The 27,881-nt window shown below is 40.2% G+C and overlaps 2 protein-coding genes across 20 annotated transcripts in view; one reads left to right on the top strand and one right to left on the bottom strand.

The window, feature by feature from the left end:
* The window catches only part of PUS7L (pseudouridine synthase 7 like), a 31,335-nt gene extending 28,318 nt beyond the window's left edge, over nucleotides 1–3,017 (bottom strand). For 5 of the 14 annotated variants that reach the window (XR_005589613.1, XR_005589612.1, XM_039505326.1 and 2 more), the window contains exons 1-2: nucleotides 2,766–3,016; nucleotides 1,934–2,134 (exon numbers count right to left, since the gene is read on the bottom strand). The gene's annotated coding sequence lies outside the window, so the exon portion shown is untranslated. Of the gene's footprint in view, nucleotides 1–1,933; nucleotides 2,135–2,224; nucleotides 2,247–2,340; nucleotides 2,353–2,398; nucleotides 2,602–2,765 lie in introns of those variants that run through there. The other 9 variants (XM_039505414.1, XM_039505417.1, XM_039505351.1 and 6 more) reach the window with 8 other exon arrangements.
* On the top strand, nucleotides 2,108–25,990 carry IRAK4 (interleukin 1 receptor associated kinase 4). 6 transcript variants are annotated; one of them, XM_039505444.1, is made up of 12 exons: nucleotides 2,108–2,304; nucleotides 3,277–3,441; nucleotides 5,385–5,530; nucleotides 5,876–6,070; nucleotides 7,092–7,252; nucleotides 10,591–10,655; nucleotides 11,471–11,585; nucleotides 16,024–16,133; nucleotides 19,730–19,913; nucleotides 21,019–21,081; nucleotides 24,012–24,170; nucleotides 24,263–25,990. In XM_039505444.1, the coding sequence occupies exons 2-12, from the start codon at nucleotides 3,281–3,283 to the stop codon at nucleotides 24,293–24,295; spliced, it is 1,392 nt and encodes a 463-aa protein (XP_039361378.1). In that variant the 5' UTR covers nucleotides 2,108–2,304; nucleotides 3,277–3,280; the 3' UTR covers nucleotides 24,296–25,990. The 6 variants fall into 6 exon arrangements, with proteins under 6 accessions (XP_039361378.1, XP_039361370.1, XP_039361391.1 ...); XM_039505436.1 differs by lacking the exon at nucleotides 2,108–2,304 and adding an exon at nucleotides 2,649–2,776; XM_039505457.1 differs by lacking the exon at nucleotides 2,108–2,304 and adding an exon at nucleotides 2,670–2,839 and having other exon boundaries at nucleotides 3,258–3,441.
* Nucleotides 25,991–27,881: the final 1,891 nt, after the last annotated feature.

Genomic DNA, 27,881 nt, shown 5'->3' with positions numbered 1-27,881 from the left:
TTGAAATGAAATGTGCAGGCCTCTACAGCAGGCCTTGGCTAGTCCAAGACTAGTAGCCCAGCTCTCCCCACACACACAGCCCTTTTAAAACATGTATCAGATAAAGTATCTTCCTCTTTCACATGCTTCATTATTTTCCTCATTGTATTGTCTGAAGTACAGATTTTAACACCGCTCTCCCCCCCACACACACACTTATCTGAGCCCCCTGCGTTCTACCTGCAAATCAAGAGGATGACGAGATCTGGGGGGAAGGAAAACAAAAAGAAATGGCTTTGGACTGTTTCATTTTTCCAATGAAATAAAGCCTTATCCCAAAGCAAATTAACAGTCTAAAAGTGTCAAAAAAGCAAGACACGATTCTCCATCAGCAAAGGCACAGGGGCTGTGGGATAGAAAGTGCAAGTGGAAACAGTGACATCCAAATAACAGATAGGAATTAATAACAGACATTTCCCACGGCACAATTCTGCAGTAATGGTGCAAATCACAGCAAGAGCACTGATAGCAGCTAGGGACTGGGCTGGGTACAAGTCTGGGAATCAGATTTGTTTCCCAGTCCTAATCACTGCAGCAAGGCACTCTGCCTGGTCAGTTTCTCCATCTAAAAATTGAGATAATGGTGCTACTCCCTTTTTGTAATGTACTTTGGGTGGGATCCACAAAGGGACTTAGGTGTTGCAATGCTGAATGTCACAGCACCTAGAAAATGACAGGAACACACTATGATCCACAAAGCTCTGTTGGCTCCCTATACAATGCATGGGGAGAGATAAGTGGCTAAGAATGCCATCCACAAAAGACAGCAACATCTGGCCCCATGGACTTGTGCTCATCCAGCTTTTCTAAACAGTCCTGAATCACTTCTTTCTAAACAGAGGGCTGGTCACCTCCTCCTCATACTGTGCTGCCCAGTTCAGTGGTCTGGGAGCTGACCTTTTTCGTGAAGACAGAGGGAAAAAAAGCATTCAGTACATTAGCTTTTTCCTCATCCTCTGTCACTAGGTTGCCTCCCTCATTCAGTAAGGAGCTCACACTTTCCCTGACCACCTTCTTGTTGCTAACATACCTGAAGAAACCCTTCTTGTTACTCTTAACATCCCTTGCTAGCTGCGATTCCAAGTGTGATTTGGCCTTCCTGATTTCACTCCTGCATGCCTGAGCAATATCTTTATACTCCTCCCTGGTCATTTATCCAATCTTCCACTTCTTGTAAGCTTCTTTTTTGCGTTTAAGATCAGCAAGGATTTCACTGTTAAGCCAGGCTGGTCACCTGCCATATTTACTATTCTTTCTACACATCGGGATGGTTTGTTCCTGCAACCTCAATAAGGATTCTTTAAAATACAGCCAGCTCCCCTGGACTCCTTTCCCCTTCATGTTATTCTCCCAGGGGATCCTGCTCATCAGTTCCCTGAGGGAGTCAAAGTCTGCTTTTCTGAAGTCCAGGGTCCGTATTCTGCTGCTCTCTTTTCTTCCTTGGGTCAGGATCCTGAACTCGACCATCTCACGGTCACTGCCTCCCAGGTTCCCATCCACTTTTGCTTCCCCTACTAATTCTTCCCTGTTTGTGAGCAGCAGGTCAAGAACAGCTCTGCCCCTAGTTGGTTCCTCCAGCACTTGCACCAGGAAATTGTCCCCTACACTTTCCAAAAACTTCCTGGATTGTCCATGCACTGCTGTATTGCTCTCCCAGCAGATAATGGGGTGACTGAAGTCCCCCATGAGAACCAGGGCCTGTGATCTAGTAACTTCTGTTAGTTGCCGGAAGAAAGCCTCGTTCACCTCATCCTCCTTGGGCTTAAACTCTCTGTGCCTCAGTTTTCTCATATATAATTACACTTATGTATGTTTGTAAAGTGCTTTGAGATCTTTCCGTGAAACATGTTCTGTAGCTGAGTATTTATAGGTAGATAAATACAGGAGCACTGACCTGAAGAGCTTACAAACGCAATCTAAATCAGAAGCACAGTAAAGATAGGCATGGGGGATGGCCAGGAAAGAGCAGCACAGCAGAGGGCTGACACAGAACAAACCAGGATTGTTGCATTTACTCCTTGCTTATTACATCTGCGGCACTAGATTTCTGTTAGGCTGGGTGTGCTCAGCAGGTTAATTCACAACAGCCTGGCACCTGTCCAAAGAAAGAGCCTTTTTAGTGGGGTGTCTCTGGGCGGCATTTTGCTTTGACAAATAAACAACCCTGCGCTGATCAAAACGTTACACAGAAATATGCAGACTCTGGTGCTTTCACAACCAAGCCATCAACACAGGCAGCGTTTAACCTCGCTTGAGACCATGCAGGTATCAGGCCCGACCCGACCCATCTCACTCAGCCACCCTTCTCCTCTCCTCCCCTCCCCCCGCCTCCCAGGCATTTGGTGCTGCAACTTCCTACCTCCGGCGCGCGGCCCTTCCGCCTCCTGCCCCGCCCACCAGCCGGGGCCCTCGGAGCTCTGCCGCTGCGGTCCTAGCGCCGGCTCTTCGGGACACTGGGCCCGCAACCCTGCGCGGGGCGGGGCACGAACGCCCTGGGCTGCGGCCGGACGCTGCTGGGCCCGATCCTGCGAGAGGGGGTGACGCCGCTGGGCCCGATCCTGCACCGCCCCATTTGTGCGCCCCGGCGGCTCCGAGCCTGCGCGGCTGCCCCGCTCGCCCCGCCCTAGTCGCGGCGCTGTACACGGTACCCAGCGATCACTTGCTTCCTGCCCCAGCGGGTTCAGAGCCCGAGGCCCGAGCCAGCAGGCCCGGGGACGCAGCCTTACCTGCCCTCGCTGTAAGTGCCGTGGCCGTCGGACGCTGCTCTGTGTGTGTGAGCGTGGGCCGGGCCCCATTCAAGGTACTGTGGCCCGGCAAGCCGGGGGGGCAGGGGGGGTAGCAATAGGGTCACATGGTGAAGTACGTTGGGTAGGGACAACTTTTCAAACCTGTTGTGGGGCAGAAGGCACGATGAGGAACTGAGATGAGAGAGGATGTGGGGAAAGTGAGCTACGTGGGAGGGACTTGGAGATGGACATAAATGGAGGACTGCACATGTTTATATAGCGCCTAACTCAATGGAGCTCTGGCCTAGTTGACCTCTAGTACCGTAATATAAATATTAACAGAGGGGAAGAGGAAGAAAGAGGGGAAAGAGTAGTGGCAAGAATCAAGAAGATGAAAGCGGGTGATGGTGCGATTAAAAACGAGTGAATTAAAATAAGAGAACAGTGAGTCATATGTCTATTGTAGTTTTAATTAAGAATCTGTATTAAAAGGATGCAATGCATTTGTTAGGAAGATGAGCAAATCCATAACTCCTTCAACATACGTGCGCTGCATTGGCTATAAACTCATGATGCAACTGGCTGATTTCATTGATCCACAAGAAGGATGGAAGAAGCTAGCAGTAGATATAAAAGACCCTTCTGGCGAAAAGAGATACAACCAAATGCATATAAGGTATTATATAAAAGTCATGAGACAATAGATTTGTTGTTTTTAATCAAATTGAGTTACTTAATGTAGATGTCATGTCCGCATTCCTGTGACTTGTAACAACTTCCATATGAGGAGAGATTAAAAAGACTGGGACTGTTCACCATAGAAAAGAGGTGACTAAGGGGGATATGACAGAGGCCTATAAAATCATGAATGTGTGGTGAAAGTGAATAGGGAAGTGTTATTTAGCCCTTCACATAACACAAGAAAACTAGGGGTCAATGAAGTTAATAGGCAACAGGTTTAAAACAAACTAAAGGAAGTACTTCTTCACAAAATGCACAATTAGCCTGTGGAAATCATTGCCAGAGGTTGTTGTGAAGGCCAAAAGTATAACTGGGTTCAATAAAGAACTAAATAAGTTAATGGATAAGATTAAGATTTTGTAATGGTTATTTTTAGTAAAAGTCACAGGCAGATCATGAGCAATAAACAAAAATTCATGGAAACCTGTGACTTTTACTGAAATAAAGGGAGGGACTGACAGCTCCAGCCCCTGTTGTCTGAGGCAGCTACTGACTGCTGTGAGGGCCCGCATTGGCTTAGAGCTGCAGGGATGAAGCTGAAGCAAAAAATGTCACGGAAGTCTCTGAAAGTCATGGAATCCGTGACCTCCATGACAAAATCTTATCCTTATGCATTGAGGGTAGGTCCATCAGTGGCTATTAGCCATTTTACTTTACTTAAACTGATTAAATAGTCTTTTACTTGAGTTATTCACTTAAAGTCTCTTTCTTTAAGGACACCAAAAGGGAGTGAGGGGTGGAATTGCCCATCCCCTCATTATTTTGTCTACCGTTTGGGTCTAATGTCCAACACACCAACTTTGGTTCCTTAATTTCTGGTTCCATATCTTCTATTTTTTACACAGCATGATTTTAACATAGCCCTTAAACCATATCAGTAGGCCCTTTTATTTAGATTAATTTAATTTTTAGTTTTCAGTCTGTCTCTTTTTCATACCTTTTCCCATCAACATTTATTATTATAGGATATTGTAACATCTTATAAACTTTCACATAATTTTTGACAGTTGAGCTCACAATTAGGGTAAATTTTTAAGCCCAATTGTTACGTATTTTTAGTACTCTTTTAACACGAAAGCCTCAATTGCCTTTCTGTAAATAATAATAAAGCAGTGAAGACATTTAATTAGGTTCAAGTTTTATTCAGTTTCTGTCCCTTTCAAGTTGAATAGTCCAAGCAAACTCAAAGTCAAAATGGAACAAAAAATATAAGAATTATTTTTGTTTTGATAACACACCATGTAGTTGTTCACATATGCAGCAATATTGTGTGTATTTGGAAGAATGCTCAAATGATCTGCGCAGATGTATTTTAAAATTGGGTTTGTGATCTTTCTGATGAAAGAGATTTTTTGTTTCTGCATGTATGTTCTTTGTTGTTATTTACACTAGGTCTTGTTACCCTGCATTTTCTGGAAGACTTCATGAATAACTGAAGAACTAGTTGTATGATATGATGAATACCAAGGAAGTGAAACCTACCTGAGGGATTTAGTCAAGCTGTCTAAAAATTTTTAACAGCTTATTAACTGGAACACCTAACAAACAAGTGGAAGAAACATTCTCTTTGCTAAATATTCAACACCCATTCCTCTTCATTTGAGGGCTGAGAAGGCTCCCAGTCAACTTACCTGGGTCTTCCAGCAGCACCCTCTAGCAAAAACAGGAAAAAAGAGTTTATTTTTCTACCATTAAAATATTAGGCATAAACAGAAGAAAGCTGCTTTTTTTAACTTTTCAGGTCTCCTGCTTATGCCATGAAGAAACAAAGAAAGGGTGCAAACCTATCATCCTCCTTCTCACCTCCTCCCTCCCCCCGGGTCTTTGCAGGTCACTTCTTATTTAAAAAAGTAATTTGATTTTAATTTGTCTTTTAAGGAGGTTTGAAGGGCTAATAAAGATGGGAAAGAGCCCTACCTGTGAATTACTCTATGACTGGGGAACAGCAAACTGTACAGTTGGTGATCTTGTGGAGCTATTGATCAGGAATCACTTCCTAGCACCAGCTAGTCTTTTGCTTCCAGGTAATTCTGTTCTCCACAGTATCTACATATTGCATTCTTCATTTACATAGATCTTTTGTAACTTCACAGTAGCTCTCTATTTAAAAGAAATGACATGACTAGCTTGTTTAAATGATAACTGAAGGTGGTTACATCTCTTCTGACTTATTTTTTTTAATAATAAAGATTAAGAGTAATTCTTTAGGACGTTACAAGGGGTATATATTTTAAAATTTTAGACACATACAGAACATGTCACGTTTAGTGAAGCTTAGATATGTCAGCCTTTACTAAATGCTGATGCTACGTAACCTATGATTTTCTGTTTCCCAGCACTTTTCAATATATTTTTAATTTCATTTGCAGATGCTGTTAGGGTGGCAGACGATATTATGGTACCTTTTTCTTCACAAGAAACTATGCCTATAGATAAAACTATGCCTGTACAGGAAAAAACAGTAATATCTGCAACACCTCTTCTAGCACAGAGTAGTGAGGGACAACTTTCAGCTCCTTCCTGCTTATCTCAAGAGAACAACAGTCTGCAACTTAGTGACACAGGTATGCACTACGGTAAAATTAAATGCAGCTTCAGCTGCTGCCTTCCATCATTGCACACATCCTTTACCTAAGTTCTAGAAGTAAAAAGAACATATAGTAGAACCTCAGAGTTACAAACACTTCAGGAATGGAGGTTGTTCATAGCTCTGAAATGTTCGTAACTCTGAACAAAATGTTATGGTTGTCCTTTCAAAAGTTTTACAACTGAACATTGACTTACTACAGCTTTGAAACTTAACTATGCAGAAGAAAAATGGTGCTTTCCTTTTTTTATAGTTTACGTTTAGAACAGTGCTGTACTGTATTTGCTTTTTTTGCCTCTGCTGCTGCCTGATTGCGTACTTCTGGTTCCAAATGACGGGTGTGCTTGACTGCTCAGTTTGTAATTCTGGTGTTCGTAACTCTGAGGTTCTACTGTATAGAAACCAAGGGGCCAGATTTTGATATGCCTTTGCAAGTCCCCATAGGAAGCCTCTGACCCCTTGTCCAGTTTTTGTGCTGCCTGCATAAAGGGATTTTGGCCTGTGGTCAACAAACTTTCAGTATGCATGCTCCATCTTGCTATTAACAAGGTCACTGAGGGGGAGTGTTGGATATAGAAGCTTCTAATTCCAATGTGCTCTACATCAATGTTAGTGATGAGGTTGGACTGTTGGAGCATTTGCTTCATGGGCTATGCTTTAGGCTCCTGAGCTCTAAAATTAAAGCTGAATTGACTGTATATCTGGTTTCTTCCACACAAGGAACTGGAAGATATTTGTACTCGAAGTACCTGCAAATAGTGAGCAAAGTTATCAAAGAATAGCTAACTCACTTGTACTTTGTTTGCTTTTCTTATTTTCTGGTGTCTACTCAGAGAGAGCAATTCTGGCTTAAAACTTGCAATGAATCCAGAATTAAAGATCCACAATGCCATTATTTGTGCTCTGGGAAATCTGTTGTTTAAATAGCCACTTCGCACACACGTACCTTACAGTGAAATTGAGCTTTCAGTTCCATCCTAAATGTTTCCTTCTTTCAGGTTTTCACAGCTTTTGGTTCCATGAGTTGAAAAATGTTACAAACAACTTCGATGAACGGCCTATATCAGCTGGAGGTAATAAACTGGGAGAAGGAGGCTTTGGAGTTGTGTACAAGGGCTACGTCAATGGCAGAATTGTGGCAGTGAAAAAACTTGCTGCAGTAAGTTGTCATAACTATTTTGTATGAGCGTCGTATGCTTTATGGTGTTACTAGTGTGTATTTTAGGTGGACGTATTCAGTATTTTTATAAGTGACAGGGATACTCCAGAATTTGAGATAATTGAAAACTCAGTTGGGTGAGACTTTGTCAGATATGAACTCTTTTTTTTTAAAAATGCATTATTCTTTCATCAAAATGTTAGTCACCTGTTGGGATTTTTAGTAACATAGGTTTTGCTGTATAAGCAGTTAATGGCTCATCTACTGAGATGTCTGTCTCCAAAGGGGCCAATACTAGCTGTTTCAGAGGATGACTAACTTCCTTCACCTACTGTGGTATACACCAGATGTTGCAATAGTATGCAACTGACAGAGATGAACTGTAGAGGTGAAGTTTTTCCTGGCCTGGTGATCAGTTTGTGCTCTGAAGTTTCAGAATGGGTAGTCTCTGTAACTTTTTATCCTAGTTCAACTTAGGTTCTTCCAAGATAAGGTGTGGAAGCTCCATTTTAAAAAGAGTTTTCTAAAGGCCAAGAAAGGAATAATCCAGTACTGGTAAGGGTTGGAGCAATGATTTTGTAAGTCTTTCCCATTCTGATTTCTGTGATTCTGTGCTTCAGATGTGTCTGGTGTTTGTTTGGTTTTTGTTTTAAGGTCTCTACCTCATTACTGGGTGAGTGACCCCATGAGCTAAATATACATTCCATTAATATTTTTACTTTTATCTATTATAAACTTGCTGGTTAAGTATAAATATTTATTTTTGTATTATTAAGCATAGTATTGCAATTAGAGGAAAAACAGGTGATCTAGCTGTTAACTGGAACTAGGATGTCAACATATCTTATAATCAAGGAAGTAAATAATAATGCTGTGAGATCTCATTTTCAAGTTCCATTAAAAACCACACAGTGAAAAAAATAACCTTTTCTAAATGGAAAGGATTGAATTGCTAAGGAAAGAATCTTTTCAATTCTTGAAAAATATAGGTTATTACATATTGTTCTGTGTTTTTAGCTTTTAAAGTAATTGACATTGTCATTTATGGGTTATTCAGAGGGACAGTGTAACTAACATGCTTATTTTGGGAGGAGAATGTAGCTTGTCTCCAACTGGAAGTGAAAAAGATAAGCTTTTATCTGCATTTTTGTGCTGCTACATCTTGAAACACTGAGTAAAATATCTTAAGTTAAGGTTCAGCTGCCAGAATTTTGTGTAGGAGCCCAGATTTCTCTTTCCAAGGGCGCAGTCTTGTAGCTCTTAGGAAACTGAACAATGGGATCCTACTTCTGCAGCCCTCTCCCCCACCAGTGGTCCCAGTGAAATCAGTCAGACCACTCAGGTTACAAACACATACAATAAAACTGATCTGTCATACAAGGGAATAAATGTATTTCTAGAACCCTGTAAGAGTTCTGGTATTATGCTAATATTTTACTGCTGCTTTTTATCCCAGGCCCTTGAGGCTCAGTGTCCAGACCACAATCTTAGCAGTGGAGGATTTGAAAATTTAAGGGGGAGAGAAGTCTACAGTGTTACTTTTTTTGTTTGTTTGTTTGTTACTAAGGGGACTGTTGCAAGTTCTGTGTGGAAGACCCTAAAGACATTCTGTCATTCTAATCAGCATTTCAAAGAACAAGAGAATACTGTGTAACAGTGATCAAGAATAACTATATAGTGTCAATGATTCCATCACAAGTAGTGGCAAAATTTTATTTTATAAATGTTACACTGTAACCATCCGCAAGGGGGAAGTGGAGAGAACATCCTTCATTGATCCCCTGAGAAAAGTCCCTGTTGCAGAGAAGCCAAGTTATTTGGTCAAGAGGATAAAAACCAGGGAGGGAGAAGAGCTATTTAACGTACAGAAAAAAGTTGTCACGAGTACAATTGGTATAAACTAGCTAGGAATTACATCTAGGCTAGAAATTAGAAGGTTTTCTAACTATCAGAGGAGTAAGGTTCTAGAATAGCCTCCCAATACTATGGGGTGGGAGGGAACAATCTAATTAGCTTTAAGATAGAGCTTGATACATTTAAGAGCGAGATGGTATGATGGGTTTACCTGCAGGGATAATGGGCTGAGTTCAGTGGTACATGGGGTTCCTTCCAGTCCTGTGTTTTATGTTCCCTAAATCTCATGCTTCAGGGTTTCAGCTGGTCACCTGCAGGGGTTCTGGGTTTTGTTTTCTTCTTCCTCTGAAACATCAGAAACGGCCACAGCTGGATATGGGACATGGTATGCAGTGGGCCAGTTCTCCATGGCAGTACAGAGAATTCTTTCTCAGATGCTTGTGTGTCTTGCTCATATGCTCAGGATCAAACTGATAGCTATTTTGGGGATTAGGAAGTAATTTTCCACCAGGTCAGATTGGCAAGGGACATCGTGTTTTTGCTGTGGCATAGGTAGGGATTGCTTGCTAGGATCATCTGGGTCTATTTTATCAAATCAATTCCCTGCCATTGACGGGGCCTCTGGCATTGGAACATTCATTCCCTCCTATTCTCTGCCTGTGGTACACAGTAGTTTAATTTCCTGAGGACTGTAATATTGTGATTGGGCTCAATACAGGGATAACTGGATGGGGTTTAGTGACCTGATGTGCAGGAGGTCAGATTAGATGATCTGGTGATTGCTTCTGGCCTTAAAACTCTGACTCTGGAAGGTCACAAAGGAAATCTCTGGTAGTGCCAAGAATGGGATCCAGTTCCATGACTTTAAAACATGTGCCTAAATGTGGACTAAGAAAGTGGTCTGAATCCCCGCTCCCTTCCAAGTGCTGAGCACCAACTAATTTCCATTGACTTCAACAGGTGCTCCGTTTAGGTGCTTAAACATGGATTTAGGAGCCTTACTTAGGCATCTGATTTTTTTTCTTGTTAAATCTTGGCCCAGATTTCTTGATTCCCACTCTTGTGCTTTAGCCACAAGAGCAACCTTCCTCCCCATTGGTATGAATACAGGAAAAAACGTTCTATTAGATAGGATTTGAAATGCAATGACCAGTGCAGTGGAAAATAGGAAATTCCCTTGCAAGCATGTGGGCATGGGTGGGGCTGCCCATCACTTTCTACAGGAGGATGTTGGTTGGGGTGGGAAGGAGAGGTGTTTGCATCTGTGAGAGTAACCACCTGAATACGAATCAGTACTGTCTTTCTGGGTCAGCAAAGATGTGTGATGAGGATGTTACGTAGGACATATTGTACTGCCAACTGTTTCAAACCAATTTTTTATGGTTTACAAAAAGAGGTGTCCCCCCAAGTAAGATTTGCAATAAACTTGTTTTGTATGTAATATCACCTTCAAAATTAATGGAGAACTAATATTGTCTTTGTAGATGGTTGATGTAAGCATTCAAGATCTGAAACAGCAGTTTGATCAAGAAATAAAAACAATGGCAAAGTAGGTACTAAGTCATGCAAATTTAGCATAACTGTAGGTATAGACTGCCTACATTTACAGAGTTCTCCTTGTTAGCTTGCTGCCTTAGGGTTTCTTTGCTGTAGTTTTGCATGGGATAGTTTGGAAACTGTTAAGTGAAAACATTGCAAAACTATTGTGGATTCTTTCTGCTCAAGATAAAGATTTAGGCTTATGATTAATTCTACACAGTTTAGTAGTCCCATTGAGTTTGTGGGCTGTTAGCCAATGTCATATATTTCCTAAATGCAAAGCATTTAGGCTAAGTTGTAAAACTATGACTGAATTCCTAGAATGTCAGAAATAAGATGTATGTTCTGTTAAGGAATGTGTATATATATATATATTATTGGGTACCATTAGTACAAAACAATTCATGTATCTACATGCAACTTGTATTCTGTAGTCTACTAACATCTGGAATGTTGTTGCATATGGTTGGTACAGATGTTTGCACCTGAAAAATAGTTATGAAGCTAGATTTAAAAAAAAGGGGAGTAAGGTATATTAATCTTCTACTTGTCATAAACAAGTGGACTATAACTATATGTCAAATTAAGCTTTCATTTTGAGACGGACTGAACTGCTACGACTCTGTTTCCCAGAGATTGATAATGTATGAACCTCTCTGGTTATGCTGATCTGCCTTTGATTAATAAACTAATTGAGCTGAGTCATCTGATGTCTTACTAATCAATAATACACACCGAACCACTAACAGGGCTAAACTTTTTTTTTTCTAAGTGTTAGAAGTATCATGCAGCAGAACTAATTGTTAAGGTTTCTCTTTGCCACAGGTGTCAACATGAGAACCTAGTAGAACTGCTTGGTTTCTCAGGTGATGGTGATCAACCCTGTCTGGTTTATGAATACATGCCCAATGGTTCATTGCTTGACAGACTGGCTTGTCTGGTAAGTGAGATTTATTATTACTTTTCTAACTTTGTCTTCTACCTCTGTCAATGACTAGAAGTTTATTCTAATGTCCTTGAGACACTAATGCAGGGGTAGGCAACCTATGGGTGCCAAAGGCAGCACGTGAGCTGATTTTCAGTGGCACTCACACTGCCCAGGTCCTGGCCACTGGTCCGGGGGGCTCTGCATTTTAATTTAATTTTAAATGAAGCTTTTAAAACATTTTAAAAACCTTATTTACTTTTACATACAACAATAGTTTAGTTATATATTCTAGACTTATAGAAAGAGACCTTCTAAAAGCATTAAAATGTATTACTGGCACGCGAAACCTTAAATTAGAGTGACTAAATGAAGATTCAGCACAACACTTCTGAAAGGTTGCCGACCCCTGCACTAATGGATTTGAAGTGGTCAAGCTATGATATTCTACTATGTTCCAGCTGGAAGGTAAATACAGTTAACATTTTATACAAACATTTTAACTTATTAAGAGATCTGATATAATATTAATTAATTAGAACAAGCTAGACCATTGTCTTTAACAATCTGTCTGAAAAATGGCAGTTCCCCGAGAGCTGAAAAAACGTCTGAAAGTTTTGTGAAATGTTGAAAAACCTGTAACTTTGTTATCAGTGAGTGCCAGAGTTCTTTGTTTGGTTTTTAAATGATACCATTCATAGAGCAATCTATTATCTTTTGTGATAAGATGCTCTTTTCTCACCCTGTCTATTGTAACCATTTTTTGTCAGGCATACAGCATCTAAGTCTTTGTTTCTTGCCCTAGTCTCTGTCCTTGTAACATCAGTTGACACTTCCAGAGCATGGGAGTCAGTGTCAAAAGCCGTAAACCATGCTTAGCAAGCAGAAGAGTAGTATTTAAGCAATAAATATTTTCTGTAAGTAGAATTCTTCCTTTTGATCTAGGGAAATGACTTTTCCTGTAGGCTTGAGCCTCCTAGTAACTAATAAATGCCATCCGTCTTTGGCACGTGTGCAGCTACCTCTACATGAAGGAGAAAATGTTAGCTGGCACAGAAATGTCAGTTTGATTTACAGATGTAACTTACAGTATAAACATGAGAAGAAATGCTTCTTACTTCATGTGGATTCCTAGTTCAGTGCTGAGCCAAATGAGCATAACTTCCTTCTAACCCTAATCTAGTATTACCCCTTTAGAAGACTTCAACAACAACAAAAAATGTGGGTTAGTAATAAAACTAGTTATTCAAAGATTATAAATTGACAGTATACACATTCATCTCAAGAACTTCCTGTTCAGGAAGAGAGACCTGAAAGATCACATCTTTCGGACATTGGTGACTAGTTTCTTTTGCATTAGTCTCAAGAGGGTTAGATTTTTCTTATAAAATGGTTTCCATTTAAGAAAAACTACATGTCTAAAAGTTACATTATAGACATGAAATAAGCAAGCTAACCACTATGTCAGTGTTAAGACTTTAAATGCCAGTCTAGACTACACACAGACTTGCACCAGTTTCAGAAAAGGTATTTGTTGGGGATTTTTAAAAAACGGATTTTTTTAGTTTAGTTTTTTTAAAATTGCTTATAGATATTCTTTATTTTGGTTTAAGAGTAGCTTATTTCAGTTTAGCTTAATCCTGTAGAAAACTGATCAAGCTAAACTGAAATAAGACACACTTGAACTGAAATAAGGCCTGGTGTAAAAGACAATCTCACTGTTTTTATTAAAGGTGTGTCTTTAAACAAATTTAGTTAAACTGGTGCAAGCCCCAAACTAAGCCATTATAAACCAGGGTTAACCCACTATAAAAGTGTCCACTTTGATTTTACTAAACTGATACAAATCTTATTAAAAACTAACTTAATACTAATGCAACATCTGAGTGTAGACCAGTTGTAAGTGTCTTGGTGTACAAACTTGTGCCAGTGTAAATAAATCTGTTTAAAAACAACCAAAAAAACCCACTTTAAACTGATGCAAGTTGGCTTGTAGACAAGTCTCTTTCTTTGGAAGGGGTGTGTGTGAAAATCTTTTGCTATCTGTCTCTGTAACCTCACGAATCAGCACTAGGGAAAGAGGGAGCTGGGCAGAGCACTCCTAGTCTGAAGGGGAGGCAGAAATAGACCAGGCCCTTGCATGCAAGGGAGAGAGCAAGCTTATTCCCTATTATGTCCCCAAGGCTTCTCCATCCAATGACCAGAGAGGGAAATGGGTGGTTGTCAGAATGTTTATTGGGCTTGCTGACTTTCAAGAACAACTTGGGTACTTGGCAGTGCTTTCTTGGCTCATCCCCTTCACTACACAGAGCCTAGGCTGAGCTGAGCTGGAGAAAGGGGAATTCATGCCCATCCTCTTCCCTAGGTGGCTGACTCAGCTACAGATCGGGGGAGTTAAATGTCCCCATTCTCCCAGCCTAATTAGTGCCATGAACCAAAGTGAAAATCTTGTGCTGGTAAATTGTATGTTTGCAATCATTTCGTGAAGGAACATTAGCTTTTCACTTTGTCATTCATGTTCATAAAGATTTTTATTGACTGGAACAATTTGCTTTGGTTGCGTAGATGTGATGTTGCAACTGCTGAGGCTAAAATAAAATCTAGGATGTAATTGTTGCCGATGTAGTTAGCTCTTCGATTTGCAATTTGGTGATTGCCGGTATGTAGGTAAAATCAAAGCAATAAAGAGCAAGTTTTGAAACAACCTGATGCAGTTCTTAAAATAAAAAGGGGTGGGAAGAGGAAATGTAAGCTGACAAATCTACATATTGCTACACATATGAAGAAAGAGAGAAACATTTATGAATCTTTAAAATAACCTACTGAAAGCAGCTAAAACTGTCAGACCAAAGCTGAAAGCAATGCAAGAGAAATGAAACATAACAGATTATTATCACTTCAGATTTCAATATAGCCAAATGAGTTTGCCCTAATTACAAAGTTAGGTCTTTAATTATCCTAAAATGTTTCCTCTTCCCTAGGTCACTTGAGAGTTAAGGAAAAAGTGTTAATGACCTAATGATAAACAGTGTCTCCTCAAGTTTATTTGGCATCCAAAACCTACTCTCTGGAGTTGAGATCTTGATCTGTCATATATAATTGCTGTGTTCTATCAGTACTGAGGGAATCACAAGGGATGGCTAAAATCTAAAGTGTCTGCTATCCATTTAGCACAGAAATTAATTGGCCTCAAGTGGAGTGGTGATAGATGTACCAGTGATATAAATAATATTTCCATGCCTTCTGTTTTAAAGATCATCAGTCTTTTGAGATTGCAGAGACAAGCTTTTTAATTTTTTTATTCCTGAGTTGCTGAAACCAGATTTTTATAGACTATAGTCTCTTTACTAAATTCCATGTAATCTTCCTGTTTTAGACCCAAAAGGAGACAGAAGCAAAATGAACTTTGCTTCTAATCTCTTATTTTTTCATGCTTCCTCCTCACCCCCATTTTAATGATACACAAGTGTCTTAGTCACTAGGGGCCGCATTTAAAAATGTATTTAGGTACCTTAATATGCAGATGGGCACCTAGGCATTTTTGAAAACTCCATTAGATGCCTAACTCCCATTGATTTTTCAAGTCTTTCCATTGATTTGGGATCAGGCCTCTGTACTGCTTTCAAGAGTTTAATGCAGCATTAGGAAGCATTCATCTGTCTCTAATGTGGTGCAGACACTTTTGACTGTATCTGATCGTTGTGTTCCCCTTTCAGGAGTAGAAATGTTCCTGGATCAGAAATCAGACCATGTCAGCACTACAGGGACTATAGCAGCACAGCTATGGCACCATAGTGTAGATCAGGGATCGGCAACCTTTGGCCCATGGCCTGCCAGGCTAAGCGGGAAGCAGTACGGGCCGAGGGATGTGCTGGCCGTGGCTTCCCACAGCCCCATTGGCCTGGAGCGGCGAACCGCAGCAAGTGGGAGCTGCGATCAGACGAACCTGCGGACACAGCAGGTAAACAAACTGGCCCAGGCTGCCAGGGTGCTTACCCTGGCGGGCTGCGGGCTAGAGGTTGCCGATCCCTGGTGTAGATGCAGCCTCCAGCGACGGAAGGTATTTTTCTGTCACCGGAGGAACACCACCTCCCCAGTAGTTAAGTTGACACAAGCATTCTTCCATTGAGCTAGCCATGTCTATGCGGGGGTGAGAAAGGCATAGCTGTGGGACTCAGTGGGTTTTTTTCGCCGCCCTGAGCGCTGTAGACAGTTGACTTAAATTGTAAACATAGACCAGACCTCAGACTTATCAGTTACCATTACAAACGCTATTTTTTTTTTTTTTTTGGGTGGAGAGCGGAAACTGATGTAGTGAATGAAGAATAAAGGAACATGTGCTAACTAGTCCTCCATAGATCTACCTCCTCTTTTGGGATCCATATTTATAAATCAAATACATATATTGATGTATTTTCACTCCCCCCCCCCCCACCCTCCTTTCTCTTTTAAGGATGACACTGCACCAGTTCCTTGGAGTACAAGGTGTAACATTGCTCAAGGTACAGCAAATGGCATCAGCTTTTTACATGAAAACAATCATATTCACAGAGATGTTAAAAGGTAAAAGCTGCTAATGCTCAATAATGCCCCAAATTTTTCCACGGAGTGCATTTTAGAGAGGGAACCTCTTTGCCAAGGTTGCCTGGTTCTTACAAACACCCACTTTGATAGAATTCTTATCACAATATTTTCTATTTTTCTATATCAGGACTGTTTACCTAAGATTTCAAGGCCTGTTTGTCAATCATTTTAAGGATAACTTTATTTCACAGTGATTTACCTACACCTCTACCCTGATATAACGCTGTCCTCGGGAGCCAAAAAAATCTTACCGTGTTATAGATGAAACCGCGTTATATCGTATTTGCTTTGATCCACTGGAGTGTGCAGCCCTGCCTGCCGGAGCGCTGCTTTACCGCGTTATATCCGAATTCATGTTATATCGGGTCGCGTTATATCAGGGTAGAAGTGTATGAGAATATCAGAACAGCTGCATATGTATACAGAACAGTTTTATGCAAAGTAATTGACCCCAAATCTTTTCACATTTTCCAAAGTATCATAATGACTTTGCAACTTGCTCTTCGTTATACAGTCTTTCTGGATTTTGTTTTATGCTTAATGCTTGCACTGTGTGAACATACTATCTCTCTCTTGAGTATGGTGTCTCTTTCCAAAGTCTGCTTCATCTTTCCTCCACAAATGAAATCTTAGTGAGACTGACCAGACCTTCAAAACATCACTTCAAAAAATTATTCAAGGACATGAACCTTTCCTGCAAAAGATTTCTGTCATACTATTTTTGGATCTGTGCTGCAAAGATGTGGCCAGATGAGAATTTCCATAGCTAGAGTTCTAAAACTTTGCTCCTGTCAAGGTGGCATGAGCTGCCATTGTAGAACAGCTGATGTGTGGTTGCTTAGTGTATCCAAAAGTCAGTTCTTGTCTAACTACAACCAGTCTAACTATGACCAGTGTAAGAGCTTTTGCTGGTCACTACATTTGTCACTTTAGTAATGCTGCACCATGACAACTTCGATGGGGGAGTTTTCAGCTGAAAACCCTCTTCTTTTGGAGAATTTCCTCTGAGTGCCTCCTTTGAGTTATTGCTATTTTAAAAACAAAACAACACCAAAAAATAACCTCACCTCTGTAATGGAGACTGGCTTTAATCAAGTTTGCATGCCAATGGTGTACAGAGGAAGTGGACTCTTCCACTCACGTGTTATCCCCAAAGCAATTTCTGCTACCTCCAGGTCTTAGAGATAAATTTTTGTGTAGCGTTTTTCAGAGTAGCAAAGCAGTCAAGCTATTTCAAGAAATGCCTGGGAAGCAATCAAGCCACATCCCTCAGGGACAAGCATCTTAGACCTTGAGAAGGATTGTGACTGGCTGAACTGTAGGATAATGTCATGGAGGAGGTCATGAAGAACCTTCTGGCTCCTGCAACACTCCTGCTGAATCCAGTTCACCTCAACCCTGCAATCCTCTCTGGGTGCTGGAAAAAGGGAGTATTCTTACTCCAGCTCCCACCCCAAAGGCTCCTTGCTGCTTTGACTCTGTGTGTGTCAGAACCACCCCTCTGCTCAAGCTTCCCAGCAGCTGGAATTTCCGGGGAACAGAGTGTCTTCTACTTTACCCCTCCTCTGGTTTCCTGACCGCTGTGAGAGGGAGTTGTTCTCCCTTTGTACCACTTTGTCCATCTCCTTTCCTCCCCTGCTTGGACTCTGTTTTTTGTCCTTTTTCACAGTGAATAGCTCAGTGAGAGAGTGTAACTGCTACTGCTGATATTTTTTCCAAGCAGAAGGAGCACAATTACAAGGCAATTGTTATAATTTCTGTGTTCATGGGTGTAATGAATAGCTGTGGAGAAATTAAACAAGATTCTGGTCAGTCTTCACATTGCTGCAGCTTGGGGAAACTGAATAACAGAAGCACAAGGATGGGTCTCTGCAGATTTGGGAAGCCATCACTGAATTGTTGTTTTCATTGTTGCTCTTAACTCTTGATTGAGTTGTATGCAGTAAAGAAGTGGGTTGGTCTTTTGTAGTTGGACACAATCACAATAGAACTCGCTTCCATTCTGCTTTGTGAAGCATATCAAATTATGGTCTCTCTTGTAGGCTTCTGGCCTTCTTAAGCTGAGAAGAAACTATGACTTACTTAAAAAGTTGTGGGTTTTTTCACATATGGTGTTCCCACTGGCCTATTTAGAGTTAAGCGCATCACTCATCGGTGGATGGACCCTTGGTTAGTGTTTGGCCTGTAGCTGTGATTATCTATTAGGGATCCTTTTGTAGCAGGTCTATTTTTAAGATTAAGGCAGCTAGTAATCTTTCATAAGTGATGGTTATGTTTAAACCTTTTGCTTAGAAGGCTCTAAGAGTAAGACTGAGAGGATGGACATAGTAATGTTTCTAATAGGCTTTGTTTATTTGAGATGTCTCCTATGGGTCTCTTATGGTTCCAGTAGCATGGTTATAAAATGGAGAGATACTGTCTAGGTATCAAAGTTCTTTAATCCTGTCTCAGGTTCTAGAAGCCAAAAATATTTAAATTTAAAAATAGTAAAATAAATATCTATATTCAGTAAAAAGTATGAGTTTTTTCCCTTTTCATTTAGCTTAGCCTAGTTCAATGCAGTTTTTCTTTAAGGCCACTAATGACTTACATCAGAGGTCGGCAACCTTTCAGAAGTGATGTGCTGAGTCTTCATTTATTCACACTAATTTTAAGGTTTCGCATGCCAGTAATACATTTAAACGTTTTTAGGTCTCGTTCTATAAATATAACTATTGTTGTATGTAAAGTAAATAAGGGTTTTAAAATGTTTAAGACTCTTCATTTAAAATTAAATTAAAATGCAGAGCCCCCCAGACCAGTGGCCAGGACCTGGGCAGTGTGAGTGCCAATTAAAATCAGCTCGCATGCCACCTTTGGCACATGTGCCATAGGTTGCCTACTCCTGACTTACATGCATGGAGTGGTGTTGTAGCTGTGTTGGTCCCAGGATGTTAGAGAGACAAGTGGGATGAGTTAATATGTGGACATGCCGAGGTGACTTCCCTTAACTTGGTATGTTCATGCTTCAAGGGGAAAATAAACATCTTTGTTTTCCTTCTGCCTCCTTCGCCATTTTTGTTGGCTCATGGATATGCACCAAAAGCAGCTCTTTGGTGTTTTGTGTAGGATGAGCTAGAGAATTGAGAGGGTTTTGTGGAGGATTCTATGTCAATAACTTTACTAAAATTAACAAGGCTTTACAGCTTTGTTTAAAGGAGGAGTATTCAAGCTGTGCCTAGAATTTTGGGACACGAATGTAACAGGATTAGTAGCCTTTAAGTAGTTTCTGTACTTTAGTTTTGCTCCCTGTTAGTCTCCAAGAGAGCTTGTGCATGGATTAGTCTGCTGACCAGCCAGTTACTGATTTATTTAGTGCGCAGTTTGTTTTGATAGTTATGGTAGATTCCCATCAAAGATCACTTGCACATATTTTGCTTACTAAAGTAAATCATCAACTTCAGTGAGTTCTCCAGATTCCAAATATTGGTTAAAATAGTGAGTACAGTTCAGGTACAGATGTTTTTAAATGCTTCTAAAAGTGTGATAGAAAACAGAGTTACTCCACTACTACAAATAACTTTTTTTTTTTTCAGTGCAAATATCTTACTAAATGAATCATTTGTGCCAAAAATTTCTGACTTTGGACTTGCAAGGGCATCTGTGAAATTTACAAAAACCATCATGACTGATAGAATAGTGGGAACAGCAGCTTATATGGCACCTGAAGCACTGCGTGGAGAGATAACACCCAAATCTGATATTTTCAGTTTTGGTGTGGTGAGTAGCAAATAGAAAACCGTTGTACTTGTTTCCTTTTTAGAAATGAAAAACATTTACAAGCCAAAGTTCATGAAATGGAAAACTTGGCATTTGTCACCATTTTGTTTTGCATATGCCATGTTTACTGATTGAAGGAAACCACTTTGTACCTGAAGCGTAAATGTATTTGTTTTGTTGCGCTGTTTGAAGGTATTTGAAAATGCTAATTAGAACTGGCATTTAAATCTACTACTGGTGGCTGCTATTCTGCTGAAAAGTGAGTTTGATGCTGTGGAACATCAATGTAAGATCACAAACTTTTGTTCCAATTTGATTTAATCCTGGCTTTACAATCCTTAAGATGTTACATTTATATGTTAAATACGGTTTCCACTTGCACAGTTTATAACAGGGAACTGGTTCTCTTACTTTTCTGCTTTTAAAACAAACAACCCCAAACCTGAATGCAGTGTGCTGCTGAAGCACAGTAATTGATGCCCCTCATGCCTAGCTTGCTCGTAAATCAGTATGAGTGGAGTGTTAGTGCTCCTTGCTCTATTCAGGAAAGTGGTGAACCCAAATATGAACAGATTATCCAACATCACAAGAGCTGTCAGCTCCTGCTTTCCGACTATCAGCTTGGGGGATGAAAAGACAAGGAAGAATGTTTAAGTACCTGAAAAATACCCACCACCTGCTGGGGAGGAAGGGGGTGGTAAATAGGAAAAATGACCACCACCATATGGGGTCAGGAGAAGAACTCCAGGGAATGTCCATACTGCACACAAGGTGAAAATGGAAGGGAAATAGAGATGGGGTGACAAACCAATTTCTCCCCTCAGCTAGGCAGGAGAGGGAGAAAATGGAGAACCTCATTAGGAGGGATGGGGTGAGAGAAGACAAGGAGTTCACCTGCTCTTCCAGGAATGGGGGAAATGAGAGGCAGGAGTCAGCCAGTTATGTCCAAAAATGTGCTTTTCTTTGCAAGCCGTGATCCTAGAGACTTGCACTTGAAACTGTGATAAAGGAACAAAATCTTCTGTTTATATTTGTTTTAAATTATTTATGTGTTAACTGTTTCTGGATGCTTTCCTAGCTGTTACCTCTTTTGGTTTTCTTGTAGGTTTTACTGGAAATAATAACCGGGCTTTCGCCAATAGATGAAAACCGGGAGCCACAGTTACTGGTACTGACTTTTTTTTCCTCCTCATTCCAGAATAGTTTTATAATAAACCATATTTTCCAGTTTGGAGAAGTCCAAGTTTTGCCACCCAGGAGGTATTGACAGTGCTTCCAGTTGCCAAAGTCTTCTTTCAGGAGTAATGCAGGAACCCTTGCTTCTTGAGCTAGTGGGAGAGAGTCTAATCAAGAATAGGAAAAACACAAGGCCAGTTTTGAGGCAGCCGCCTTATCCTACCCCTCTGGGCCACGGGCGACACATGGCATCAACATCTGGGAAAAGGGACTCAACAATTCCATAGAAGTAAACCCGTTCCTAACAAAAGAAAGGAACCAGTCACACTCTATCATGCATCCTTCACCATTTCCTGAAGTAAATTAAGTTATCTCATGGCAGCTATCACACCTTTGTTTTGCAAACAGGAGAACTGGGGAACTCAGTAAGGGACTGTTGAGCCTTAACTGGGTAAAAGTTCACAGCTTGTGTTCCATCTAAAAGCAGAAAATTGTTTTACATCTTCTATTTAAAATGGAATATATACTGAAATAATTAACTTATACTAAGTTTGTATTAAAAGAACATAGGGATGCAACCCCATATTCTTGGTGTCTCTACATCTCCCTCTACCAGATGCTTCAGAGGGAGTGAACAGACCAGGGCAATTATTGAATGATCCATCCCCTGTCATCCAGGGGCAATTATTGAATGATCCATCCCCTGTCATCCAGTCCCAGTTTCTTGCAGGGGGAGATGTAGACACACCCAGAGTATGGGGTTGCATCCCTGATGATCTTGGCGAATAGATCCATCAATGGCTATCCACAACAAACTTATGTAATTCTTTTCTGAGCCCAGTTATTCTTTAGGCCATCACAACAAGCCCTGGCAATGAGTTCCACGGGTTGACTGTGCATTGTGTGAAGAAGTACTTCCTTATGTTTATTTTAAATCTGCTGCCTATTAATTTCATTGGTTGACTCCTGGTCCTTGTGTTATTTACCCCTTCACATAATACTTCCCTGTTCACTTTCTCCACACCTTTCATGATTTTATAGACTTCTATCATATCCCCCCTTAGTCATCTCTTTTTTCCAAACTGAACATTCTCAGTCTTTTTAATCTCTCCTCAGATGGAAGCTGTTCCATACTCCTAATCATTTTTGGTGTCCTTCTCTGTACCTTTTCCAATTCAAATATATCTTTTTTTTAAATGGGGCGACTAGAACAATATGCAGTATTCAAGATGTGGGCAGACCATGGATTTATATAGTGGCATTATGGCATTTTCTGTCTTATCTATCCCTTTCCGAATGGTTATTAACATTCTGTTAGCTTTTTTGACTGCTGCTGCACATGGAGCAAATGTTTTCAGAAAAATAACCACGATGACTCCAAGACTTTTTTTTTCTTGAGTGGTATCAACTAATTTAGACCCCATAATTTTGTATGTATAGTCGGGATTATGTTTTCCAGTGTGCATTACTTTGCACTTATCAGCTTTGAATTTCATCTGCCATTTAGTTGCCCAGTCACCCAGTTTTGTGAGATCCCTTTGTAATTCTTCATAGTCAGCTTTGGGCATTATCATTATGAGTAATTTTGTATTGTCTGCAAACTTTGCCACTTCACTGTTTACCCCTTTTCCCAGATCATTTATGAATATGTTGAATAGCACTGGTGCCAGTACAGATCTTTGTGGGACCCCACTATTTACCTCTTTTTCCGTTGTGATACTATCCATTTATTCCTATTCTTTGTTTCCTGTCTTTTAATCAGTTACTGATCCATGAGAGGACCGTCCCTATTATCCCATGACTGCCTACTTTGCTTAAGAGCGGTCGGTGTGGGACCTTGTCAAAGGCTTTCTGAAAGTCCAAGTACACTGTATCGACTGGATCACCCTTTGTCCACATGCTTGTTGACCCCTCAAATAATTGTAATAAATTGGTGAGGAATTAATTCCTTTTACAAGAGCAGTGGTGTCTTTTCCCCAACATATTGTGTTAATCTATGTCTGATAATTTTCTTCTTTAATATAGTTTCAACCAATTTGCCGGGTACCAAAATAAGGCTTACTGGCCTGTAATTGCCAAGATCACCTTTGTAGCCCTTCATAAAAATTGGCTTTACATTAGCTACCCTCCAGTCATCTAGTATGGAGGCTGATTTAAGCAATAGGTTACATATCACAGTTAATAGTTGTGCAATTTAATATTTGATTTCCTTTGTAACTCTTGGGTGAAGAGACCTGGTGACTTATTACTATTTAGTTTATCAATTTGTTCCAAAACCTCTTCTATTGACCCCTCAATCTAGGACAGTTCTTCAGATTTGTCACCTAAAAAGGATGGTTCGGGCATGAGTATCTCCCTCACATCTTCTGCAATGAAGACCAATGCAAAGAATTAATTTAGCTTCTCTACAATGGCCTTGTCTTCCTTGAGTGCTCCTTTCTCACCTTGATTGTCCAATGGCCCCACTGGTCGTTTGGCAGGCTTCCTGCTTCTGATGTACTTAAAAAAATTGCTGTTAGTTTTTGTCTTTTTGCTAGTTGCTCTTCAGATTCTTTTTTGGCTGCCTAGTTATATTTTTACGCTTGCCAGAGATTATGCTCCTTTCTATTGTCCTCATTAGGAGTTGATTTCCAGTTTTTAAAGGATGCCTTTTTGCCTGTAACTGCCTTTCCTACTCTGCTGTTTAGCCATGGTGGCTTTTTTGTTTTGGTTTGGTTTTTTTGTCCTCTACACGTATGCACGCATGCATGCACGTGTTTAAAGCTTATGTCTTTTACCGACAGAGATTGATCCAATAAAAGATATCACCTCACCCACCCTATCTCTCAGAAAAATGTAAAGTACTCAAGTTTAAACCTCACTGCTCCTTTTAAAAAGTTGTTCTACTCAAAACAGTTTTAACACTACCAAATTCTCTTACAGTTAAGTATCAAAGAAGAAATTGAAGATGAGGAAAAGACAATTGAAGATTATGTTGATGAAAAAATGAGTGATTGGGACACCATTTCCATTGACAAAATGTATTCAGTTGCTAGTCAGTGTCTGAATGAAAAAAAGAACAAGAGGCCAGACATTAAGATGGTACATAGATTTTCACTTTAAGGTTTGTTTAGCCAATATATATTGTTTGCTGGTGGTAATGTAACTAATCCACATCTGTTCTACTTTTGCAGGTCCAGCAGCATCTACAAGAGATAATAGCCTGATATCTGTTTCTTACCAGTTTGGTGCTATTCCTGCATTCGAGGCTTTTGTGGCTTATATGTGCAATCTGTTGTTGGCCTTTCACCACTGTGCCACCAGGCAAGGAACTTTCTCAAAGACTTTATGCTTTAGTCATTTAAGGGAGTTGATGTCTGATTAAAACAAAGGGTATCTTAAATCACTTCCATAAGACTTTCTTCAGTGGCCTTAGAGAGCAAGAACACAGAGGTTCTTTTTATGGCAACACATTGTGCTTCTGCCAAACCATCGCCACTTCGTTTTCTAATTATATTTCCTGACTAGAATCCAGGCTTCTGTAGCTCCCTGGGTAACATATACCTGTTACAAGGAGACAATGATAAACAAATTGACTGACTGGTAAATTGCTTCTAAGCAGAAAGACTAGCTCTTTTTGGTTTCTACTTTAAGCAAAAACATTTCAAACTGAAGAGGTCAGTCTATATTGCTCTCAGCCAGAGTTCAGGTAACTTGCATTAATCTGTTGTTCTCTGTGATCATAGAGTCAGAGTTCAAGACCAGAAGGGACCACCAGATCATCTAATCAGACTGGCTCTATATCACAGGCCAGCACCCGCACACAAAACCCAACAACCTAAATTAAACTAAAATAGTACAGCCCACAGGAGACTAAACTATTAAGTGCCACAGGCCAATGCCTAAGCCCTTGCAATGGCAGGGAAATTATTTAAGTGAGATATAGCCAGATAATCCTGGCAAGTGACCCGCACCCACATGCTGCAGCAGAAGGTCATTTCCCGCCTCCCTGCCCCAGTCACTGCCAATCTGAAATTCCTTCTGAGCCCCACGTATGGTGATCTGTTACACAAGTTACATGTGAGCCAGAACCAGCTAGCCAAGCACCTGAGAGAGAGACTACTCAGTGTCAACTCAGAGCCCTGGTCCTCCCTGTCCAGTGTTTCATCTCCAGCTGTGGGCATCCCCGATGCTTTAGGAAAGACATCATTTAAAAAAAAAATCCCTTCCTGACCCCTGCAGGTAGCCAGCTGAAACCCTGAAGCATGAGCTTTGAATAATGTATGATATAAACTGGAAGTGAGCCCCAAAGCTGCTGATCTCAGCCCCCCACCACCATAAGCAACCTTGTCATACAGTCACACTTGTTAATTTGTCCAGCTTTTTCTTAAAACTACATGATTTGGGTAATACCCATTTAAAATAAACTGAGCTACTTTGCTCAATGCAAATTGAGAGTAGAGAACTATGAATTGATAGATGTGGGTTCACTGGGTTTACTGACTCATATGACCTAATGACACGCCATTTAATCTCTATTCCTCAATTTCCCGTTTAGGAAAAAGCTGTTTGACCTGTTTTTGTTGTACTCTGAGATCCTTGGAGAAAATGCTATATAAATGTAAAGTATCATTAATACAGTCATTTTGTAAGTTATCACGATAGTGCCATTTTACGACCAACTTGCATTGTCTTCACATCCAATAGCTGAGTTTAATATAAGAGCTTATATAGACTTAAATGACTTCTGTACTTGAAAGGTTTTATAATAAAAGAATATATAAATGTTGATGGACCAAACCACAGGTTAAAAATTGATCACTCCACAGTGACCGAATAACCTACATTGATCTTGTATAAAAATGCTACTGTTTGTAAATAGAAGATATGAATTTCAAATAAACTTTCCTTTTTGCACTTACCATTCATTCAGCTTTTTCTTGACAACTTATTGTGGGTGGGAAAACAATTGAACAAAATGAAATCCATGCTTGTGATGGAACAAGAACAGTAGGATTTAGGGCACTTCAAATCAGAGTAGAGTCGATTTGATCTGTCTCCATTACAGGTGTGGTATGTGTCATTTTCAAATTGGTAATTATATTAGTAAACAAATCTTCCCATACAGCTAATAAGTCCTAAAGTGCCTATTTTTAAATAAATGGACTAACACATACATTTAAATACAAATTAACTTTAACATTGTTATGGTGAGTGACTTAAATTGAGCATAGGTTAAAGGGTTTTAACATGAGTTAGAATGAGCCATAATTGTTAATATACATTCTTACTGCTAGAATGTTAGGCAGCTTTGGGAAACAGTCACTTTGTAACTCTGGTGCTAGAACTGGAGGTGTCTGAGGACCCTGAATGTAACTCAGGCTGATTGGGAAGAGATTCCTGTTAAGAACTGAACTTTACAAAAATGCAGAATAGCAGATTGTGAAGACAGAAAGTAAAGATGGCTATAAGAAGGCAGAAAAAGTCTCTTTGGGCACTTCTTGAGGATACCTTCCTAGAACATACTTAATCTTCCATATCCCCGGGAGCTTGTGTGCAGCCTTACTGCCCTCTAATGTATGAAATATCAGCTCTCAAGCATTTTTGCTTTGGTGGGTAGAGAAGTGAAGACATCACTACTCACCAACAATGCAGTAGAACAATTTGACTTACCTGTCAAATGTGCATTTGTTCCACTAATGCTATAGAATAGGTGATCACTCATTTGTATGTGAGCAGCCAGGGTTTTTACATGTTTCTAGCTCAGGATTTGTTTTTCAACTTTGGTAGGCTCTTTAGCTCCCACCTGGACCTCTGTTTTATGTCAGTACTTCAGTGACAACAGTACGCTTTTTCACTCCGTTATTGCAAACGATGGGTGATTTCTACTGTTCCATTTCATCAGTGGAGTGGAGTCTGTATCTCCTGTGTGCACCTGACTGAGTTCTTCATTGTCCAGTGCAAAATGTTACTTAGAAGTCAAAGAAACCATTTTCAAAAGAAAATGAAACAGCTTCTAAGTACTGACATGGCAGGAATGTGTCACTTAGGCCCGTTTATGGTAGAGCTTCTCCATTTTCAAACTAAAGATACTAGGGTTTTCTTACAAAAGAGTCCTTAACTAAAGCAGCTTTGGAATAAAGGTTGACCCACAACTGTTTCCCCTCCTCCTCAGACACTTGTGGACTTTGTTGGCTTTTTTTATATGCAGGGGAGTAGTGAGGCTACTTTACCTCTGCACATAGCATGGGTGAGACTGATGATGGTATTCTGCATCCAGTTCTGGTGTTACTTTTCAAAATGTTATGTTGAAAAATTGAGCTTGCCAAAAATAGCCCCACAAATTATTTGAGGGCTAGAGAAAATGCCTTACAGTGAGTGACTTAAACTAAACTGACTGAGCTCTTTATCAAAAAGATTGATCAAATCACCTCTCAATGTTTAAGTACTTTTTTGTGGGGAGAGAATACCAGGTACTAAAGGGCTCTTTAGCAGAGAGAGTCAGAACCAGTGGCTGGAAGCTGATGACAGATATTCAAATTAGGCACAATTGTATAGTTTTTTGTTTGTTTTAACAGGGTGAGTAGCCGTTGGAACAAACTACCATTGGGAAGTGGTAGAGTCTCAATCTCATGGTGTCTTCAAATCATTCCATACTGGATGTTATGCTTTAAGCAAACCAAGTTATTTGGCTCAATACAGGGGTAACTGGGTGCAATTTAATGCCCCGTGAGATATAGGAGGTCAGACCAGATGATCTTAAACGGGATGAATAGGAACTGTAGGTTCTCTGCACTTCTGGAAAATGGGTCA

Source organism: Mauremys reevesii, linkage group 1 (assembly GCF_016161935.1).
Source record: "Mauremys reevesii isolate NIE-2019 linkage group 1, ASM1616193v1, whole genome shotgun sequence".
Lineage (NCBI taxonomy): Eukaryota > Metazoa > Chordata > Testudines > Geoemydidae > Mauremys > Mauremys reevesii.
The sequence above is the reverse complement of the archived record's forward strand: the minus strand, read 5'-3'. Positions and strand labels throughout refer to the sequence as shown.

What these genes read in the sequence shown, in the direction of transcription:
- IRAK4 (XM_039505444.1), top strand. Translation starts at nt 3,281, where the DNA reads ATGAGCAAATCCATAACTCCTTCAACATACGTGCGCTGCATTGGCTAT. An exon ending in CAGTGAAAAAACTTGCTGCA is followed by an intron (nt 7,253 to 10,590) that starts GTAAGTTGTCAT and finishes TTGTCTTTGTAG; the next exon opens with ATGGTTGATGTAAGCATTCA. An exon ending in ACCGGGAGCCACAGTTACTG is followed by an intron (nt 21,082 to 24,011) that starts GTACTGACTTTT and finishes ATTCTCTTACAG; the next exon opens with TTAAGTATCAAAGAAGAAAT.